The sequence below is a fragment of the Lipotes vexillifer genome, unplaced genomic scaffold (genome assembly GCF_000442215.2).
Source record: "Lipotes vexillifer unplaced genomic scaffold, Lipotes_vexillifer_v1.1 scaffold484, whole genome shotgun sequence".
Taxonomy (NCBI): Eukaryota; Metazoa; Chordata; class Mammalia; order Artiodactyla; family Lipotidae; genus Lipotes; species Lipotes vexillifer.
Window position 1 is genome coordinate 2,227,441 of NW_006786458.1, and position 23,923 is coordinate 2,251,363.

Genomic DNA, 23,923 nt, shown 5'->3' on the forward strand with positions numbered 1-23,923 from the left:
ATGCAAATCAAAACTACAATGAGGTATCACCTCACACCGGTCAGAATGGCTGTTATCGAAAAGTCTACAAATCATGTTGGAGAGGGGTTAGGAAAAGGAACCCTCCTACACTGTTGGTGGGAATGGAAATTGGTACAGCAACTATGGAGAACAGTATGGAGGCTCCTTAAAAAACTAAAAAGATAGCTACCATATCATCCAGCAATCCCACTCCTGGGCACGTATCCGGAGAAAACCATAATTTGAAAAGACACATGCACCCCAATGTTAACTGCAGCACTATTTACAACAGCCAAGACATGGAAGCAAACTAAATGTCCATGGACAGATTAATGGATAAAGAAGATGTGGTATATATATACACCATGGAATATTATTCAGCCATAAAAAAAGAATGAAATAATTCCATTTGCAGCAATATAGGTGGACCTAGAGATTATCATAATAAGTGAAGTAAGCCAGACAGAGAAAGATAAATATATGATATTGCTTATATGTGGAATGTAAAAAAACAGAAAGATACAAATGAACTTATTTCCAAAACAGGAGGAGACTCACAGACATAGGAAAAAAATGTGTGGTTACCAAATGAGGGAAAAGGGGATGGGAAGAGGGATAAATTAGGAGGTTGGGATTAACATATACATATTACTATATGCAAAATAGATAACCAATGAGGACCTACTGTATAGCACAGGGAATTCTACTCAATATTTTGTAATAACCTATAAGGGAAGAGAATCTGAAAAAGACTGTATATATATGTATACACACACACACACACACACACACACACACACACGTAACTGAATCACTGTGCTGTACACCTGAAACTAACATGATATTGTAAATCAACTACACATCAATAAAAAAATTATATATATATATATAATATATACACACGTATATTATATATACATATTGGCCTTCACATCAATTATACAATGTGGGTAGAACAAGCATTTAAAGATAAGAAAATTATGGTTCAGGCTCACAGTAATGCTATAATTAAATAGAACTCAAAACCAGTTGTATTCAATGATCTAATCTGTCTTATCTTTTTTTTTTTTCCATTCCTTAACAGAAACCAACAAAGCTGCCTCTCAGCATTTCACTATTTAAAAATTAGGTCCTTCAGATTTTTACTTTGTACTGTTGGTGTTTTGCTTATTTTGCTATTTATTTGATCCTTCATCATAAGATGGAACAAGGAAATGTGTTGGCATATTCTGTTATTAGATCCAAGTTTCATGGAAAAATACACTGCAGCTAAGGAACAAAACCAACATTATAAAATTCAATAAACATTTACTCAGTGACTACTAAAGGCAAGGTACTATATTAGGTGTTATTAACTCAAAAGGCACACAGACATGGTCCTTGATATTAAGGAACTGAAAGTTCTTAGAAATTAGATTTCACGGCTGGCTTTACATATATCCTCTAACCTCAAATTAACACAGGTAACTGCTACACAAATACATGCATATACATATGTACACACACACATATATACACATTCATATACGTAAACACATATGAATATAGGTAGAGGGAGAGAGCCACTGAGATGCTAACTTACACAGACTGCTGTATACCATGTTTATTTAAAAATAACTGCCACATATCCCCTGGAGCAATAACATTTTCCTATTCCAGAAATGAACCTGAATAGAAAAATGCAAAGATACTTTCCAGCTTTACCCTATTAATTCATTGAAAATAGAAGTCCTGATAGATAAGAGTGTTGAGGAGTCAGGATCTAATTTCAAGATTTCATTTCTTATTAGTTGCTATACTTTTCAGACCTATGTTTAACACAGGATACCAAAGTTGCAAAACCAGCCCATTTCACTTTCAGAACCTTCAGTTTTATCATCAACTTAGTAAATTATCTCTTTGCAAGTAAAAGCTCCAGTAAGGGACAGATATAGTTTCTGCTCTGAGTGTTCAGTAGACTAAAAATTTAATTTTCTTTTGTAACCAAAAATGATTCTTACGTCAAGCACTGATCCAGAGAGATCAGCTCGTTCAAGATTTGCACAGCAGAGATTAGCGTGGGCAAGATTGCAGCGGCTTAAATTGGCCATTTTGAAGTTAATGTATCGAAGGTCCAAACGAGAAAGATCAGCACCACTGAAGTTTAAACCCTAAAATTAAAAAACACAAACTGTCACAATATTTAAACAATCTGTTGTATATTCAATTACAATAGCTAACGACCATGTTTTTTAGAAGTAATTGGCAGTTCCGTCATTTGGAGTTCATTACAAAACATGATCAAATGGAACTTAGATATATAAAATTAGTGTCCTTAATGGGTTCTTAAAGGAACTCAACTTACATATAACATTAGAATGCATCCTGGCAATGCAATGCCTCATTTATCTGCAGAAGTTTCTAAAGAGAGATCTCTGCTGGCCACACACCCGTTGATAAGTATTATTTTTTTATTAAACCTGATTGTACTTAAATCATTTTATTAATTCAATAATTCAAGATCATTTTATTTTTTTAAACTGAGTATTGTGGTTTTTAAAATCATTAGTGCTATAATACATAAAAGTAAAAGTATCTTCCACTGATTAACCATACATAACAACTGTACAATTGACTTTTTATTTTTATTGCTGCAATTCCTATGCATTACTCAAAAACTGCTGCATGAGGCATAATTAGACAATAAAAAAGATAATTACATCTCTTTTTCTGTCTAACCATTTTGGGACTAAATCAATGCTATGACCCATACGTAAAATATATCTTGCATGAAAAAAGAAAACAAGGCAAGAAAAAAATTCCCAGAAGAATTTAAAACTTTACTCACAGATTTGCCTATACAAATAACTCACGTAAAAGTCTGCTTTAATTACCTGGCAACGCAATTCTGATTTGGTTGGAGTGGCTAGCAGAAATCGGACAAATTCCTTTCGAGATATTGGTGAATGATCTTCTGGTGGTTGAGAATTCTTGAAAAGCATATTGACAGATCAGTGGAGCATTTTGGGAGATAGCTACAATACATGTAATACTTGGCTAATGTAAAAAGAGCCTTACCTTTATTGCCACTTCTAGGTGTTCAATCAATGAGTCAATACCAAAAAATCTTGCTTCTTCTAACACACCTATCATAATAAAAACAATTTGACTTTTATAGAATGCTATTCATTTTAATATTTATAGAATCATTTATTAAAAAATTCTATAAAGTTAAATTCTCACAACAGAAGTGAAATACAAGTAGGCTATCCATCAATATAGAAGAAAAATAATGTTTAGAACATATATAAGTATACACAGAATATTTAACAATATTTGTAAACAAAGTGTTTCTAAATAGTTTACATACAGCAAAAGAAAGAAGACTCATGAATTAGAATGAAAGCTTTCCATATTACAAAATTATTTCTGAAAATTAAAGAGGCCACAGACAAAAAAATCCTAACATCAAACATTCCTAAAATAACTGACATAGTGATTTGTAAGCCGAATAATAAATGATCAGTTCACCTAATCTTAATATTTCATTGACTTTTTAAAAAAAATTTATTTATTTTTGGCTGCATTGGGTTTTTGTTGCTGCGTGCAGGCTTCCTCTAGTTGCGGCGAGCAGGGACTACTCTTCGTTGCGATGTGCTGGCTTCTCGTTGCAGTGGTGTCTCTTGTTGTGGAGCATGGGCTCTAAGCGTGCTCAGCAGTTGTGGCACATGGGCTCAGTAGCTGTGGCTCGTGGGCTCTAGAGCACAGGCTCAGTAGTTGCGGTGTACAGACTTAGTTGCTCCGTGGCATGTGAGATCTTCCTGGACCAGGGCTCAAACCATGTCCTCTGCATTGGCAGGCAGATTCTTAACCACTGCTCCACCAGGGAAGGCCTTCACTGACTTTTTTTTTTTTTTTTTAATATACTTAACACAGTCACAGTACCATGTTTTATTTTTTTTAAGATAAATTTATTTAATTAATATATTTATTTTTGGCTGTGATGGATCTTTGTTGCTGCGTGCGGGCTTTCTCTAGTTGCTACGAGCGGGGGTTACTCTTTGTTGTGGTGCATGGGCTTCTCATTGCAGTGGCTTCTCTCGTTGTGGAGCACAGGCTCTAGGCACACGGGCTTCAGTAGTTGTGGTTTGCAGGCTGTAGAGTGCAGGCTCAGTAGTTGTGGCGCACGGGCTTCGATGCTCCGCGGCATGTGGGATCTTCCTGGACCAGGGCTCGAACCTGTGTCCCCTGAATTGGCAGGTGGATTCCTAACCACTGCACCAGCAGGGAAGCCCCTTGAGTTTGTGAATGAAACAGATCTGAATCGGTCTGTCAGAGATCTTTTAGTTACTGAATCAGAATATTACAGAAGTGTATAAATGTAAGAGAGCTTCAAAACAAAAGTCAGCAGTATAATTCAGAAACCTTTCTTATAGGAGAATCAATTTTAAATAAAGGATTTCCAGGGGGCTCACACAAGATGGTGGAATAGAAGGATGTGGAGCTCATCTCCCACAAATACATCAAATATACATCTACACCTGGAACAATTCTCACAGAATACCCTCTGAATGCTGGCAGAATATCTCAAACACCCAAAATCGCATGAAAGACCTCCTCATAACCAGGTAGTACAAGAATAAAAAAAAAAAAGGCATTGGGATGGAACTTGCACATCTGGGAGGGAGTTGTGAAAGAGAAAAGTTTCCTGCAACCTGGAAAGCCTCTTCACAGCCAGGACAGAAACGGAGCTTTAGAGACTCAAAGCAAAGCGCAGCAGCCAGTTTATGGCAGGCAGATCAGAGAGAGACCTGCACAGATGGTCCGGGTCACTGCCCTGTGCTCCCCAGCCTGAGATGTGCAACTGCTGGTGTGGGCGGGAGCTCAGTTCTGAAACCAGGGTTTCAGAGGACAGACCCAGGGAGAGGACCAGGGTTGGCTACTCGGAGAAAGCCTGAAGGGGCTGGAGCATGGTATGAGCTGCAACCAGGGGTGTAAGTAGAAGCAGCCCAGGCCCACCATAGAAGCAAAGCCCTTTTGTTAAGGAGCATGGAAGGGAGGGACAGGCCTGCCATAGCAGCCTCTTTCTCCACACGCTTTCAGCTGACTCAGCGCTACCTGAAGAAACTCTGGGAGCATGCCAGCGGCTGCCCACATGCAGAGGCGGGGCTGAAATCTGAGCCCTCTGCCCACTGCTGAGCAGATCTACCCCACAGCCACTGGCTTTGTACACTCAGCGATGCAGGACATCCAAGTGGACAACGGGTGCTCCCGTGGCTGGGCCGCCTGGACTTAGCAGCTGTGTGGTTTGTGGGCACGTGATGCACGCAGAGGCTGCGCTGGTGTCTGTGCTGCTTCAACAGCTCCAACAGCAGGTTCAGGCGTGTGGCTACTGTGGTCCTGCCACCTCGCTTCAGTGGATCATTGCCAGCAGACCTATGCTGGTGACTTTGTGAACACAGCGCCTGAGGGACACCAGAGCTTACTGCCTGCATTCTCACGGTTGAGGTGGGACCGAGCGCAGTGCCAACAACAGTGTACTTTGTGAGCCCACACAATGGGTGACGGGTGACCGCACAGAACGCACTCCCCGGTGGAGAGCTCTGGACGAGGAATACTCAGGGGCTCCTCTCCCTGGGCATACTCCAATCCCAACGACCTCACACCACAGCTCAAAAACGGATCTGGGGGCTACTGCAATAACTAGGGAGCAGACCCTGCCACTGAGAGGGCTGTGACAACCACAGAGCAAAGAGTAGGCCCCACTCAACATCCAGTGTAGCCTTTGGTCACCACAACATCAGTCACACCCCCTATCAAGGGAATAATGGCCAGCACACACTGAGGAAAGAGGTGGCAGGTATACATCCGGAAAACAGACCTTGCACCAAAAATTTTAAACCCACACAAGCTACACAGGGACACTTGCACGTACTAATAGCCCTCCGAGAACACAGTAGATAACTGTTGGTCGTAAACTCATAGAGTAAGAGAAATATAAGTAAAATGAAGAAGCAGAGGAACCACTCCCAGAGGAGATCAAGAGAATTCCCCGGAAAGAACAAACAATGAAACAGATCTGCTCAGTCTAATAGACACAGAGTTCAAAAAAAGATAATGAAAATACTGAAGGAACTAAGAAAGGTTATCAATACAAAAGTAGATTACTGTAAAAAGGAACCAGAAAGTGTAAAGAGGAGCCAAGGAAAATGAGAAAACTCATTCGCCGACATGAAAGCTGAACTAAAGGCAATGAATAACAGGTTGAATAATGCAGAAGAATAAATAAGTGATCTGGAAGACGGAACAATGGAAATCCCCCAGCCAGAACAGCAGACAGAAAGCCAAATGGAAAAAAAAAATTGAAAGCCATTTAAAAGACCTATGGGATAATGTAAAGTGTACCAATCTACACATAACAGGCATCCCAGAAGGAGAATAAAGAGAAAAGGGGATTGAAAATGTATGTGAAGAAATTATGGCTGAAAACATCCCAAACTAAAAGAAGGAAACAGATACGAGAAGTATCGGAAGTACAGAGGGTCCCAAACAAGATGAACCCAAACAGATCTACACCAAGATATACTATAATTAAAATGGTACAAGTTAAAGAGAGGCTTCTAAAGGCAGCAAGAGAAAAAACAAAGGGATAATTACAAGGGAACCCCCATAAGGCTATCAGCTGATTTCTTTACAGAAATGTTGCAGGCCACAAAGGAGCTGCAAGATATATTCAAAGTACTTAAAGGGAAAAATCTGCAACCTAGGATACTCTACCCAGCTAGATCAACACTTAGAATAGGAGAGAGAAAGAATTTCTCAGACAAGCAAAAACTAAAGGGGTAGAGCAATACTAAATCTATCCCTAAAAGAAATATTGAAAGGTCTTTTCTAAGTAGAAAAGAAGTAAGAATCTACAGGAAAAAGAAAATCACAATTGGAAAGTAAGTCACATAAATAAGCCAGTATGCAGATTTAAAAAGAATAATAAAAGAATTTTTTTGTGAAAGTGATGATAACCACAATGAACAGCAAAAGGATAAACATGAAGATGTAAAAGAGGACGTCAGAATCATAAAAAGTGGGGGAAGAGAGTAAGAAAATGTAGGTTATCTTTTAGAATGTGTTTGAGGTTATACCACTATAGATTCTAAAGCAAGTACATATAGGAAGGGGTCAACATACTTGAAAAACAGGGGGGCCACAAATCAAAGACATACAACAGATGCACAAAAACAAAAGGAAGAGAACACAGCATAATACAAAAGGAAATCATCAAACGATGAAAGGAAAAAACAGGAAGAAAAAAGAGCAAAGAAGAAATACAAAAATCAACTGGAAAACAAGCTCTACAATAGCAATACTTATCTACCAAAAGTTACCTTAAATGTCAATGGACTAAATGCTCCAATCAAAAGACACAGAGCAGCAGAGTGGATTAAAAAAACAAGAGCCTACAGAAGATGGTGGTGGGGGAGGACGCGGAGTTCATGTCTCCCCACAACGAAGGCGCCTGCCAGATGCTGGTGGGGGACCTCAATGCCCAAGGAGAGAGGAGGGACCCCCGAGTGACCAGGTAGGAACATGGGGGGAGTAAGGGGGGAGGAGAAGTGGAGGCCGGACAGGACCGGCGCCCCTGAGGGGTGACTAGGAAGGGGGAGGGGGGAGGGGTTCCCACGCCTGGAGGGACCCTCAGGGGCTCGGAGAATCAGGTGTTTCCCCTGCCCAATCGGCCAGGAAGCATGCAGGGCTCCCAGGCAGGGTCCTCAACCATCCAAGGCACCCTCTGGGCCATGTTGTTTCTAGGGGCGTAGGAGGGAGGCAGGGGTGCTGGAAAAGGGGAGAGGCGGATGGGGGAGGGGCCCTCTGTGATAGGAGGACCAGGGGAGGCACGGAGGTTGTTTCACCCACTCACTTGTGCCCAGGAAGCCTACTGGGCTGTCGGGCCTGGTCCTCCCTTTTCCTGGTCCCCCTTCTCTCCCGGGCCCCCTCTGGCCTCATGGGTCCTAGGGGCATGGGCGGGAGAAGGGGGAAAGAGGAGAGGTGGACAGTGGTGGGGGGGAACACTTAAGGACTGGAGGATCGGGGAGGTGTGGCGGGTGTTTCCCCAGACCACTCAGCCCAGGAGACCTGCTGGGGTCCTGGACCTGGTCGTCTGCCCTCCAGCGTCAGAGGCACTCCTGGGCCCCTCCTGCTGTGTCGAGTCTAAGACCCTGCCCCAGGGTCTTTTCTGGCCCTGTGGGTCCTAAGCATAGGCCCCTCCACCACCTAAACCACACCCCTACCTAAGCCCTGCCCCCCTCCCCACAGCCAAGGCCTTTTCTGGCTTTTCCCCCCTCTCCTCTTTATTACTACTGTGGTTCTGTTTTACCCTCCAGTTGTTATTTCATCTATATTTTTATTTTTTTTTAATTCTTTCTAAGATAGCTGTTAGTTTTCTAATCTTATTACTTACTCTTTCTTACTGTTCTGCTCCTTTTTTCTTTTGTCTTTTTGGCACCTCCCACGGCTTGCAAGATCTTGGTTCACGAGCTGGGGGTCGGGCCAGAGTTCCTGCAGTGGGAGCTCCGAGTCTGAACCACTGGACTAACAGAGAACCTCAGACCCCAGGGAATATTCATAGGAGTGAGGTCTCCCAGAGGTCCTCATGTCGGGACCAAGACTCAGCTCTACCCAAAAGCCTACAAATGTCAGTGCTGGAAGCCTCAGGCCAAACAACCAGAACACAATCCCACCCATCAAAACAAAAACAAAAACAAAATGAGCTGACAAAAAATTATGTCACAGATGAAGAAGGTAAAAACCTACAAGACCAAATAAATGAAGAGGAAATAGGCAGTCTACCTGAAAAAGAATTCACAGTAATGATAATAAAGATGATCCAGAATCTCGGAAATAGAATTGGAGGCACAGATTGAGAAAATACAAGAAATGTTTAACAAACATCTAGAAGAACTAAAGAACAAACAAACAGAGATGAACAATGCAATAACTGAAATGAAAAACACACTAGAAGGAATCAATAGCACAATAACTGAGGCAGAAGAACGAATGAGTGAGCTGGAAGATGGAATGGTGGAAATAACTGCGGAGGAGCACAATAAAGAAAAAAGAATGAAAAGAATTGAAGACAGTATCAGAAACCTCTGGGACAACACTAAACAAGTGAACATTCAAATTATAGGGCTCCCAGATGAAGAAGAGAAAAAGAAAGGGTCTGAGAAAACATTTGAAGAGATTATAGTTGAAAAATTCCTTAACATGGGAAAGGAAATAGTCACCGAAGTCCAGAGACTCCCATACAGGAAAAACCAGAGGAGAAACACACCAAGACACATATTAATCAAACTAACAAAAATTAAATTCAAAGAAAAACTATTAAAAGCAGCAAGGGAAAAACAAAAAATAACATGCAAAGGAATCCCCATAAGGTTACCAGCTGATTTTTCAGCAGAAACTCTGCAGGCCAGGAAGGAGTGGCAGGATATAATTAAAATGGTGAAAGAGGAAAAATCTAAAACCAAGATTACTCTACCTAGCAAGCATCTCATTCAGATTTGACGGAGAAATCAAAAGCTTTACAGACAAACAAAAGCTAAGAGAATTCAGCACCACCAAACCAGCTTTACAACAAATGCTAAAGAAAAGTCTCTAGGTGGAAACACAAGAGAAGAAAAAGACCCACAAAAACAAACCCAAGACAATTAAGAAAATGGTAATAGGAACATACATATTGATAATAACCTTGAATGTAAATGGATTAAATGCCCAAACAAAAAGACACAGACTGGCTGAATGGACCTATATATATGCTGTCTACAAGAGACCCACTTCAGACCTAGGGACACATACAGACTGAAAGTCAAGGGATGGAAAAAGATACTCCATGCAAACGGAAATCAAAAGAAAGCCAGAGTAGCAATACTTCTATCAGATATAATAGACTTTAAAATAAAGACCGTTACAAGAGATAAGGAAAGACACTACATAATGATCAAGGGATCAATCCAAGAAGAAGATATAACAATTATAAATATTTATGCACCCAACATAGGAGCACCTCAATACATAAGACAAACGCTAAAAGCCATAAAAGGGGAAATTGACAGTAACACAATAATGGTAGGAGACTTTAACACTCACTTTCACGAATGGACAGATCAACGCAAATGAAAATAAGTAAGGAAAGACAAGCTTTAAATGACACAACAGACCGGATAGATTTGATTGATATCTATAGGGCATTCCACCTGAAAGTGGCAGAATACACTTTCTTCTCAAGTGCACATGGAACATTCTCCAGGACAGATCACACCTTGGGTCACAAATCAAGCCTAGGAAAATTTAAGAAAATTGAAATATCAAGCATCTTTTCTGACCACACACTATGAGATTGGAAATCAATTACATGAAAAAAACTGTTAAAAGCACAAATACATGGAGACTAAACAGTGTGCTACTAAATAACCAAGAGATCACTGAAGAAATCCAAGAAGAAATAAACAAATGCATAGAAACAAATGACAACGAAAACATGACGACCCAAAACCTATGGGATGCAGCAAAAGCAGTTCTAAGAGGGAAGTTTATAGCAATTCAATCTCACCTAAAGAAAAAACAATCTAACCTTACACCTAAAGCAACTAGAGAAAGAAGAACAAAGAAAACCCAAAGTCAGCAGAAGGAAAGAAACCATAAAGATCAGAGCAGAAATAAATGAAATAGAAAAAAAGAAAACAATAGCAATGATAAATAAAACCAGAAGTTGGTTCTTTGAGAAGATAAACAAAATTGATAAACCCTTAGCCAGACTCATCAAGAAAAAAAAAGGGAGAGGATGCAAATCAGTAAATTTAGAAATGAAAAAGGAGAAATCACAACTGACACCACAGAAATACAAGGGACTGTAAGAGACTACTACAAACAATTATATGCCAACAAAATGGACAACCACAAAGAAATGGACAAATTCTTGGAAAGGTACAATTTTCTAAGACTGAACCAGGAAGAATCAGAAAATATAAACAGACCTATCACAAGTAATGATGAAACTGTAATTAAAAATCTTCCAACGGGGCTTCCCTGGTGGCACAGTGGTTAAGAATCTGCCTTCCAATGTAGGGGACACAGGTTCAAGCCCTGGCCTGGGAAGATTCCACATGTTGCAGAGCAACTAAGCCCGTGCGCCACAACTACTGAGCCCACGTGCCACAACTACTGAAGCCTGCGCACCTAGAGCCCATGCTCTGCAATGAGAAGCCACCGCAATGAGAAACCTGCGCACCACAACGAAGAGTAACCCCCGCTCCAGCAACTAGAGAAAGCCCACATGCAGCAACGAAGACCCAGAGCAGCCAAAAATAAATAAATTAAAAATTTATAAAAACTACAAACAACAAAATCCCTTAGCGTCCTTATTGATGAAATCTAAATCTATTTAGAATCTAAAATCGGAATGTATGGGCTAGATATATACCTGAAAGACTATCTACCTGTGTAGATATATGAGTGTATATTTACACTCGCTCATATGCATGTAAAAACATTTAGTTTTAAAAATGGAAAAAATACTTTTACTTTATGAAAATATACATTACTAAGTAAGTGAAAAGAAAATACAAATCCTAAAAAGTGTGAGGAATTACACTGAAAACTCACCCAACAAATTAATCCCATCGTTTACAATGAGCTGTCCGTGACGCAAGTAGTTCAAAATGGGTTCAAAGTACTCCGGACTTCGGTCAATTAAGAAAGCTCCCCTATGATCTTGCTTATTTCCCCACACACCTGTGGGACCATTAAAATGAAGAAAGCCCCCCATAAATAAAAAACAAAGTTAGAAATTTATAGAAGGAAAACTGCATAACATACCAGTAAGTTTTTACTCTTGTAAAAATTGTTACTGATTCCATTAAAAAGTACAGAAGGACAGGAGTTATAAAGTCAATACAACTACAAACAGATCACACAAAATGTGATCTCACTGCACTCACCTTTGTCCTTAAACATGTGGGCCAGCATACTGTCAGGTTCTTTATTCACTAAAGTGCTCCTAAGAATTCAGGGAAAAAAATTGATTTCTCCATTTGTCTTTATAAACAAACATATTTAAGTCAAGAGTATACTTGATCCCAGCTGCTCTCTCAAAAAGATGCATGCTATAACCTGGGAGGAGTGATGCTGGGAAACAAAAATGTGCAGTAAGTTGCCATTTATCAAAATCTCTTCTAATCTGGCACTTCCTTTGATTTAAATATTGGTTTCATTGCCTTTAATGTCAATGCTGATCTATCCTTCTAGCAAGCTACTGTATCACAATTTTCTTGATCGAAATTTACATTTTTCTTATGCCTTTAGTATAAGCAGTTGTAGTCTACAAATTTCAATACTGTTAATTTTTTACTTGTGTTGCATGTATATTACTCAATATTTTAAAAGCATATTCTAAAAACAGTAAATTCATGCTTTTCATGCTTTCTCTGAATGACTTGTGAACCATTTTCTACTCTTAGAAAAAAATTTCTAAATATTGGCTTCAAATCACATAGTATGTTTAAGCAGCACTGGAATATCTCCTAAGGAAATCAGCAAACTGAAGGAAAGAACAAACAGCACATAGTACTCACTCAACACACACATACACGTGCACCTACCGTGTGGTCGTAAAGTACCGCCCTCCAACATTTAATGTTAGCCAGTCTGTGTGAGATCCTGACAACCCTTCCGGTACTTTAGAATCTGTCTGAGGGTCTAGAGATGACATGTAGAAAAAATAAACATTAAGTTGTGGGGGTTTGGGGAAGATGGCAATAGTATATTTTAAACTAAAACACACACATAAAAGCATGCCAGAGCTACTAGGACAGCAAGCCCTATACCCACAGACAGTATCTAAAACAAAACTAGGTGATAAGGTATCCCGCCAACACCGACAACTAGAAGAGCAGCATGGCATCAGCATCCTTGACAGAAGAAGCATCCTTGACAGAAACAACAGGGTATGTGATGATCCTAAGAATTCCAAAGTAACCCATAAATACTCACTTCAAAACTCAGCAAGTCTACTTGAGAACAGCTGAATGGAAGTGGGAGGGGTGTGCCCACTCCAACCACGGGTAATTCAAGCAGTCTGCAGTAAGATCTGAAGAGGCTGAAAATGAACTCTCAAAACCCACCCAACCAAAGCTCCCACCTAGGACAAAGTCCCACACTGAGGATAAGATGTTGGGAAAAGAATCCAAGTGGAACAGAACAGAGACAACAGAGACAAAAGGAAAAGGAGTCCAGATAAAAGTCAAAAAAGGTCAAGCAGAACCAAAATATATTAGAAGGTGACTTCCATATTTTTTAATACTTCATAAAAACAACATAAAAGGGACACCTAGAGCCATGAAATTACAAAAACTTTCCTAAGTCAGCTCCCTTCTCAAGTTAAGGAAAACTAATTTCATGTAAAAATGAGCAACAGAAAATCCCATACAAGATTATTAAAAGAATAGGAAGAATTACATCCCTATAGATAATGAAAACGTGCCAGATAATGAAAATGTGCCGGAAAGAAATGGCCACAAAATAGGTAAACTATAATATTCCAAATATGCTAAAAGTAAATAATACAAGGTATGAAAAAGCAACATAAACCAGAATCACAAAATTCAGAAATGAGGCAAGAGAACTCAGGAGAGAATTAGAAATAAAAACCATTTCAGAAATGAAGATTAAACTAGAAGAAACACAGTAGTGAAAGAACACCACAGATAATGCCTTAAGGAAAATAAAAATTGAAAAGAGGAAAGCTTTAAAAGTCAAGAAGAAATGAAGGAAGAGATGAAAAGGATTTAACAGAAGATTTCAAATATAGAAGACAAGCGTAGAAGATCCAACACATATACAATAGGAGTCCTGAAAGGAGAAAATCAAAGCATGGTAACAAAATAAATACATAAAGTTCAAGAAAACTTATCTGAAATTAAAAAAAAAAAAAAAAAAAAGGGAAAACTACATATTGAAAGGGCCCACCACTTATCGGAGAGATTCAACCCAGAACAGCTCAGAACACCCAGAAATAGTATACTAAAATTTATCAATTTAAAAGTACAGTAAATCAATTTAAAGTACAGTAAAATTACTGTAAAGAAAGAGTATAATCCTTTGGGTGAGCTAGGAAAAATAATCACTTATGAAAGATCAGATTTTTTTTTGACACCAAAACTCTATGTCAGAAAAAAATGCAGTAACATATTTAAGATATTTAAAGAAAAATAATATGAACCAAGGATTTTTTAACAACTTAATTGAGGTATAATGGAAATACAATAAACTACATAACATTAAAGTTTGAAATGTGTTCAGTTCTGACATATGATTTTATGACCAGTCAAACTGACTTTCAGGTATAGAAGCCCCATGCAAGATGTCAGAGAATATAGTTCTCACAAGTTTTTTATAAAGAATCTACTAGAGAACAAGTTTCAGACAACCACTCGAGGCATCAGTTTAAAGACTGGAGGAGTAAAACTAAGTGATGGTTTTAAGGGAGAGAGTATAGTATACAATGGTGTGTGTGTATATGTGTGTATGTATATAGTATATAATAATAATATTTGACAATGGATAAACAATATGATTATTTTTTAAGTAAGGAAAGAAAGGAATGAGCATATTAAAAAAATGTTTAACTGTCTTTAGTAGTCACATTGGTATTCAAAGTATTGGGATTATTATTGAAACTTTTATGTGTATTTTGTGTAGGATGAAGGAAATGAGTAATTATGTGACATTACAATTCCATCACTCCCTATGTCCTTGGAAACCAGGATTACTGATATGCAAGAAAGGAGACATAGATGTAAGATAGAAGATGTTAAATAAAAATCTTATAATCCTAATATAAACCAAAGTATTAGTATGAACCAATGAGATATTTTATCTATTTATGTTATATGTGATATAAAGCTTTATATCATATAATGTTTATTATATATGAATTTTATCCTCTAGCTAGCTATGTATTTCCAACTCTGTTCACCAAAAAGCCTAGTAATCATGATGAACCCAGTAGCAGCGAGCCTCCCCAGCACCCAGGTTGGGTCTTGAAATGACATTTGCCACTAAAAGAAATCAAGGCTTCCAAGAAAAAAACCACTGATTCAGGTTTAGGACAAGAGAAGTATAAGATGAACACTTTGTTATTCCAGATAGTAAGGAAAAGACTAATGGGGTTGTGTTAAAAGAAGGAGGACATGAAGGGACTTCCACTGGTCCAAAGTAAAATAATCTAGGTATTGATAAATGCAGAGGATGAAAACATACCAAATATTTTTAACTCTGAAAGTTTGTAACGATAAAACAAAAAACACTAATCAATCACTTTTTGTTTTGTTGTTTGTACGTATGCAGTGAACCAATTAAGTGACCACTGCCTGCCAACCCACTCTGTTAGGCTAATGGATAAGAAAAGATGAGAAAAATTTTTTGTTCATTCTTAAGGCAGAAACAGAGAATATGCATTTACTTCTAAGTTGCTGTGTGATGATCTTGAGTACTACCTCCACTCACCAAATACAATTATTGTGAAGGCTTAAAGAAATACTTAAATATTCAGGGTGTGATTGTCTGGAACTAAAGATATCAAATATTCGTTAAAGAATATTTATTTAAGCCTCAGGCTCTTTCCTTTGAGATATATACACTGTATAAGCTTTCTCTGAAACTGAAGGGTAGTGTGTGTGTGTGTGTGTGTGTGTTTGTGTGTGTGTGTGTGGTTGCTACCAAGTCATTTTTGACTGATTTAACTGCTGTGAATGACTGGCAAACATTACTTTTTCAAGCAATATATGCTTAAAAAATATGTAACGTAACAGAGATTTTGATAACTACTATTGAAGAGAAAATTTCAAAACAAAACAGTTATAGTTCTAAAATCAAAACCACCCTATCATGTCATAATGAATATGTGCACATCCAGAGCCTTTTAATAGCACGTAAAAGATGAGGTATCCATACTAAAATACGACCATCTAATTCAAGTTAGAAATTTACTTTCACACACACCCTCAATGCAGAATCAAAAAAGGTATGAAGAGCTGAATACTGCTCTAAGACACTTTTTAATGTTAAGCTTAGTAAAGCCATGTAAAATATTTGCCATTTCATCTTTATTTCGGCAGACAAAATTGGCTTTTAAGGAAGTCACTTACCAATAAATGGTTCTCCTTCACACACAAACAAAACATCATCATCCCTGGGGAAATCAAAATTTAAAAAGCCACCATCAAAATCCAGAAATCACATGAATTATCTGTTGACTAGAGGAACTAGAGGAACTATTCCTTAGAATAATGTAGAAGATCCGTTTTGCTATCTATGTGGCAAAGAAGTTGACCAAGTTCCAGTGTTTTTTGTTTAAACCCAGGTTGTTTAAGCCTCTTCCGGCTCCAAAATTCTATGATCTGATGAGAATGGAATGAGGTGAACTGGACAGTTGTCTTAAAGAGATAAATCTGCCGAGGGTATGTAAAAACCAAAACCAAAAAAAAAAACACCAAAATCACTATTGTGGTGGATCACTGATGAGTTAACTCTACTTAACATTCTATTTTATTTAGCAAGTTTTCACCAAAGTAGGTCTCTGTGACGTTTATAAAATTCAAAGTGCTTAACCCCCGACTTAACTGCCTCTGGATTTAAATTCAGAGAAGATCCTGCACATGAAAGTACTTTTGAAGTGGAAAAAAGCAAAGGAAACCCACTATACAAATTATGTGAATTCAGCTTTCTTATCAATTGAAGAATATACTACTGAAGAATGTTATGTTCAAAGGATATGATTAAAGCTATAGCCAACTCTTCTTCTTTCACTTTAATTCTATAACCCTAAATAATTTATTAGGGTTTTCTGCCACATCATCAGCTGTTTTGTGCTTTGGAAATGAAAATAAATTTTCATATTAAATCTAAGAAGAATATAATTGGAAATAACTCTGCTGTAAACACTCACCCACTATACTCACCTAAATGTAAATGAATACCCATAATTCAAAAATCTGGACTATCAGTGTATATCCTCCTTCCCTGCTCCACCCCACCGCACGATTAGTATAAATGGTCAGAGCTTGTACTGTGAACCACAAATTATTAAACAGGTAGATATAAATATATACTATTTCTCGTCCTAGCTCTTTTTTAATTGAAGTATAGTTGACACACATTATGTTAGTTTCAAGTGTACACATAGTGATTTGACCATCAAAATACATGAGATGATTACCACGATAAGTCTAGTCACCATACAAAATTATTACAGTGTTACTGACTATATTCTTTGTGCTGCCAATTACATTCCTGTGACTTATCTATTTTATAACTGGAAGTCTGTACCTCTTAAGCCCCTTCACCTATTTCACCCAACCCCGCCAGTCTCCTCCCCGCTGGCAACCACCAGTTTGGGTTCTAAATAGGCAGATATTTTATAGTTCAGAAGGCTTCAGTTATGACCTTCTTCAATTATGACCTGTGTTGTAGAAATTTTTATTTCCGTAAGAATGTAAATTATATTTCTGTAAGACATCACAGGAACACACAGAATTTTTCTTGGAAGCAGAGTCTGTGTTTGTTAAGGAGAAATTTAGGTTGATATAAATCATTCAATTATCCATAGAAACACATAGAAGCTGGGAGATAGATACTGAAAAACTAAGAAACTCTTCTAATTTATTTGGAATTAAAACCTTTATCTTTTAAGTCTATAATCTTTTCTACTTATTCACCATGCCAGTTAACTTTTTAAGACTAATATGAAAATTTGTTTTCCTCTAATTAACAAAAATCAACTATTAAATGTATGACCTGGGTAAGTCATTTAACTTCTCAGATGTTTAGTTTCCTCATTTATAAAACAAAGGGACTAGAAGTGTTTAAAGGCAGTATGTTATATTGAAAGGTTATTCTCACCTGGGTTTAAGTGAATATTAAACTCTGTATACTACCATAATTTAGAACATCATTATCTTCACAACATCAATTTTAGAAAACCCACGCAGGGACTTCCCTGGCAGTCCAGTGGCTAAGACTCCACGCTTCCAATGCAGGGGGTGTGGGTTCGATCCCTGGTCAGGGAACTAAGATCCCACATGCCTTGCAGCCAAAAAAATAACTAAAAAGTCCATGCTTTGCCGATTAAATGAGGTAAGTTGGGCAAAGCAAATACAACTTAACTGGCACAGAGTCAGTACTTAGTTTGTGTTCCCATTCCATCTTCTTTGAGCCCCCTTCTGCTCCAAAATTCTATGATTCCAAGAGGATGGAATGAGGTGAACTGGACATTGGTTTTAAAATATGCCTGGCATACTTAAAAAACAAAACCCCAAACAAACCAAAACCACGACTGTGGTGGATCACTGGTGAGTTAACTCTAGTTAAAATGCTATCTTATTTAGCAAGTTTTCACCAAAGTAGGTCTCTGTAAACACTTATAAAATTCAAAGCATTCTTAGGAAATGAACTCAACAATAAGCAGTAGCATATAAAAGAGATCAATTAAGTTTCTAGTATTAAAAATTCATGTCTTATTAGATCCGTTTCTAGTAACGGAGAGATTCCTATAGCCATATATGAACTCTGCAGAAAGACTGTGAGTATGTTGGAATGTATTCAGGGTTTTCTATCTGATCATTGCATCGTAAGTGCAAATTACTTAAATTCCAAAGAGCAAATTCTAGGCAATCATTTGCCAAAATCCTGTATTCTTAACAGTGATTAAATACTGCTTAAGGGAAACAGCATAGCACCAAGAAGCTGAGGGCACACTGTAGACGGCTTATAAAAAGGTGAAGGTTACCTGATCAAAGCAATATCATCAATCAGTCCACCTTTCCCATTATACACACTGGTGGCTTTTATGCCGAGTTTATTGCTGGCCACAGAAAGCAAATCAGATAAAGTTCCATATACAGCGACCACCTGTAAACACACCAGATTAATTTGAACAACTTACATAATCAATTTTGTCACTCACAAATTAAAAACCACCACACTATAAACAGGTCTAAAAAATCATATAAAAAGTGATTTTGAGAGGTTCTTAAAAGTTTCTCTTTTTCTTTTATGACTGAAACATTTACTTAGTGCCTAACACTGCTGAAATCCAAGACTAGAGAAATCGTCTCTCAAAACAAACTACAATCTTACAGGATGTTAAATAGTGCTCCAGTTCTGATGCAAAAGAGACCCGCACTTGAATTTAGATTCTGGCATTTTCTAGCTGTCAGCTCAAGACAAATTATTTAACCTCTTTATGCTTCTGTGGCTTTAACTGGAAATGAGGAAAACAGTTACACCTGTATCAGAAGGTTGTCACAAGGATGAAATGAGTTAATGCGTGATAAGAGCTTCCCAAAGTGCCTGAGACCTATTAAGTCTTTAAGATGTTGCTTTTACATTATTCCTTTCTTAAAGGAATGGTTTGTTTTTTTAAACAGGAAAAATTTACTGTTTATTATAACATTTACCACGTCAACTACCATATGAACAGTTAACGACTTCCCACCTCATTTAACTTCAATAACTATTTATATACTGTATAAAACCCAGATTTTGGCTAACATTCTAAGTACAGCGTAGACCTGGGTTACAATGAATTGCTCCGTCCTGCTTTAAATCAGGCAGTCTGACACTTGTGCAACATACATGCAGTTGCTTAGGCAGGGGGTAGAGACTCTGTACATGTAGTGAATTTTTTGCTCCAGCCATAACTGTAACTGTGTATAGTTGTATCATTATCAGTCAGATCTCTGAAAATTATGAATAAAGAAGCAGGTGAGGAGCTGAACCTGAAGCATGAGCAGCCAGCTGACTTCCCACAGTATACTGGATAAAGGTGCCATATTTAATGGAACTGGGGCTAGTCCTTTGTTCACTGGTCACTGGAATACAGTAGACAGTGAATTTTTCGTTAAGTAAATGAAGTGAACAGTCAAGTGTGGAGCGAGTTGTTTGCCAATAGGAGTGTGTAGTGTTTCAACAGCAGGGTACAGAGATTCCAACTCTTTTCTCTTGGATCATGACCTATGAGAAGTGTTGCAAGCTGGGGCATTTTGGGGAAGAGGGGTAGGCAAGCAGAGTTTAAAGGGAACTACGAGGATTATTAAAGATAATGCACAACCCAAGTGCTCATAAACGTGTGAAAGGATAAACAAAATGTGGCATATCCATACAATGGAATATCATTCAGCTCTAAAAAGGAATACAATTCTGATACATGCTACAACATGCATGAATCTTGAAAACATTACGCTAAGTGAAATTAGCCAGACATAAAAAAGGACAAATATCATGTGATTCCACTTGTATGAGGTACTTAGAACAGGCAAATTCATAGAGATAGAAAATAGAAGAAAGTATAACTGATTCACTTTGTTATAAAACAGAAACTAACACACCATTGTAAAGCAATTATACTCCAATAAAGATGTAAAAAAAAAAAAAAAAAAAAAGAAAGTAGAAGAAAGGAGGTTACCGGGGCAGAAGGGGTAATGGAGAATTACTGCCTGATGGGTACAGCGTTCCTGTTTGGGATGATGAAAAAGTTTTGGAAATGAAAAGTGGTGAGGTTACACACATGAATGTACTTAATGCCAACGAAATGTACACTTAAAATGGCTAAAAGGGTAACTTTTATGTTGTGTAAATTTTACCATATGATAAAAAAGATAAACAGCACAAAGCACCTGGCAGAGTGTCTTACACCCAGCAGAAACTGCCATAAATGACTGAAGCTTGAAGAACATGTGTCCCCCGTATTTCCTATCATTTTTCACCTTTGTAACAGAGCCTGGAATTCTATCCGTTATTGCAGATACGAGTTCCAGAGGAGAAAGATTTAGAAAATTCTTAGTATAATAGCAACTATGACAAGAATGCTGTTGTTAGAAAGGAGGATCTTCTTACTCTCCCCTCGCTGTTCCCAGACTGTAAAAGGTGTTTTGCATTTGCTTTGGTCAGTCGCTTGGCTCTTTGCTTCTTGTATAGCTTCACATGGTTCTCTTTCACCTGACATTACCAGCTCCTTGCCCTAACATTAACTTTCTCCACCCCATTTCTTTTCACTTCTCTCCCTCAAGCATCATAAAATGGTTGGAAATTCAATGTATCTCTCTATATTATGCTCCTGAATTTAAATATTAGAGCATACCACTTTACCTAACTTATTTTTCAAAAATACATCAAATTAAATTGTTTTCTACTTCCATTCGATTGACTTGATTTTTCCTGTGGCTCAGTTGTTTCCTAATGAAAATACAGGCCACCTGCCATGTTCGAAAGCCGCGCTGTCCAATTTGGAAGCCACTAGCTACAAGAGGCTATTTAAGTTTTAATGTATTGCTATTAATCAAAATAAAATTCAGTTCATCAGTTACAAGAGTCATGTATGAACTGCTCAACAGCCACAATAGCTAGTGGTTACCATATTGCACAGCGCAGATATGGAGTTACTTCCTTCCTCACAGAGCGTTCTATTGGACACTGCTGCTTCAAAGAGCAGAAAAGTCAGGAACAAGGAAAGAACTATTTTAATTCTGTTAGGCTTGACCATGTCACAGCAACTCACAGTAACCAAGTGGTAGAGTCCAACTCAAACCCTGTTGTTTTGTATGGAAGGTTGAGTAGTTACCATCTTTCTTTTCTCCCCATTGAAGTCAAATTTGATTATAAGATTAAAAACAAAAGCAAAGCCACACATCACACAGTTTGGCAATTTCAGGGCAATCAAAGCACAACAGGTGTTTCCTTGTAGGCTGCAATACTAAGGAGCACGTTCCAGATACAAATTAAGTTCAACTTAAATAAGCCCTCACACAGTATTGAACACAATTTATCATTACCTCAAATATTTTCTAACCTGACTTCCTATCTAGACTGTAAAGGTTTAATAATAAATTTTTAATTTGTAAAAAGTGGTTATTCATTCGGTGAATTTAGGTAACCAAAAATCCCTTGTAATGCTGATGAGCAGCAATGAATTACATCCTTGTACTACCCAAATCTCTAACATCCAGAAAAGAACTGCAGCCAGTTTAAAAAGGATCCTCTTAAGTGTCACAGTGTCTGGTTTATAGTAGGTCTCTGATAAATGTTTCTTGAATGTCAGATGAAATTTTCATTGCTTTCAGAGTGTTGAACGAGGACATGCCTTTTCTGTGTGTGAGTCAGTTATATTTGTCTTTTCCACTGACATTAAGTTAAAAAACAAAGTACACAGTAGAAATGCAGTTCTAAAGTGATGTTCATATAGTTCATATGAGTATGGAAAGTGGCTATCTTTGGATAGAATTAAGGTTCACTTATGAGTTTTTGTTTTGTCCTCCAGATTTGTTACAATGAACTTCTATTATTTATGCAATAAAGCAAAAAAGTTTTAACTTAGGGTTTCCATAGCTCTAGATACTAGATTTACAAATAAGAATTATTTTAGCAGTTGACAAGTAATCTGGTAATGGATAATTTTCTTTAAATGAAATAACCAAAGGGCCATCAATTAGAGAAAACAGCACTGAAATTACTGCAAAGAATCTTATAGCATTGAAAATCTGAAAATTTACCTTAAGTTGGGCCAACATACTTGTTTTCCGTTTGAAAGGCATTTTTAGCATGTTTTCAATAAGATCACTTTAGCTGACTCTCTTGAGCATACTAACAAATAACTCACAAGTAAGACTGCAGACATAATATTTTAAATGTCAATGAGAATATCAGATTTTAAAATGTGATATACCTGCAAAAGATTTTAAGTTTGTGAGAAAGTCTCAAACAGACTGGCACATGTACCCTTCCTTATATATCAACTCTGCTGGGAAAAAGCAACATTAGAAATCTTGTATATCATGGATGTGAGCTCTAACCGTTTTTTACTAAGCTTACTTTAGTCCTCAGAGAGGCCAAGCATTTATAAAATGATCATGCTTACAATGGCTATTTGCTTCACGTGTGTTCTACTCCCTAGTGTGGACTTGAAGTTTCCATGCCACTGTGATTATCCATTTTAATAACCTAAGCACTATACTTAGAATGGAAGCATTCTATGGAATAAACTGAGAAGCATGTCTATTAAAGTTTATGGCCCAAAAATAAATAAATAAAGTTTATGGCCACGATGTTATACTACTATTTAACTTAATTCTTTCTAAATTTCAGATGCCACGACAAGTGAAAGCTATCCACCAACTGGGAAAGTAAATGGTACACTGTGCCTACCAGGACATATCCGTTTAATGAAGTTTTAGTCTGTCTTTAAACACTGTTTTCAAATTGTAATCTATGTTATTCAAATTTAAAAACTAAAACCTGCACATGTATTTAAAACATTTTTTTAATATGCCCACCATAACTATTACATAATACACAATCAATAAATAATCATTGAATTTATGCAGGCCAATTTACCCAACCGACCCACCAATCACAATAACTAAATGTAGAATCAATTTACTCTGCCTACACTTTTAGTTTAATACATTTCAAAAATTAACATTATTTTATTTCTAAAAAAGATGACTACATCAAGAAGACAAATATTAAAATATTTAAAAATTTTAAAGTCTGACAACAGCAAATGTTGAAGAGGATATGTATCAGTGAGAGGGTTTATGCAATGCTGCTGGGATATAAATTACCACAATGACTTTCAAAAACAATTTGGCATTATTTTAAAAAAATTAAACATTCACATACCTTAATACCCAATAATTACAACTTCCATATATATCCTAGAGCAGTGGTTCTCAAAAGTGGGGTCTCTAGACCAGCACCATTAGGATCACCTGGAAGTAGATCAGAAATTCAAACTCCTAGCCTCACCCCAGACCTAGTGAATCTAAAGCTCTGGGGAATGAGGCCCAGAAACAGTTGCTCAATTCCTCCAGGTGATTCCAACGCATGCTAAAGTTTG

At 37.5% G+C, this 23,923-nt stretch overlaps 1 protein-coding gene across 1 annotated transcript in view; it reads right to left on the reverse strand.

The window, feature by feature from the left end:
* The window catches only part of KCTD9 (potassium channel tetramerization domain containing 9), a 52,813-nt gene that overhangs the window by 23,688 nt on the left and 5,202 nt on the right, over positions 1-23,923 (reverse strand). Inside the window, exons 2-9 of the mRNA XM_007458825.1 lie at positions 18,818-18,939; positions 16,179-16,222; positions 12,633-12,729; positions 11,973-12,031; positions 11,638-11,766; positions 3,058-3,125; positions 2,874-2,969; positions 2,001-2,150 (exon numbers count right to left, since the gene is read on the reverse strand). Coding sequence (XP_007458887.1) covers positions 2,001-2,150; positions 2,874-2,969; positions 3,058-3,125; positions 11,638-11,766; positions 11,973-12,031; positions 12,633-12,729; positions 16,179-16,222; positions 18,818-18,939 — 765 coding nt within the window. The remainder of the gene's footprint in view (positions 1-2,000; positions 2,151-2,873; positions 2,970-3,057; positions 3,126-11,637; positions 11,767-11,972; positions 12,032-12,632; positions 12,730-16,178; positions 16,223-18,817; positions 18,940-23,923) is intronic.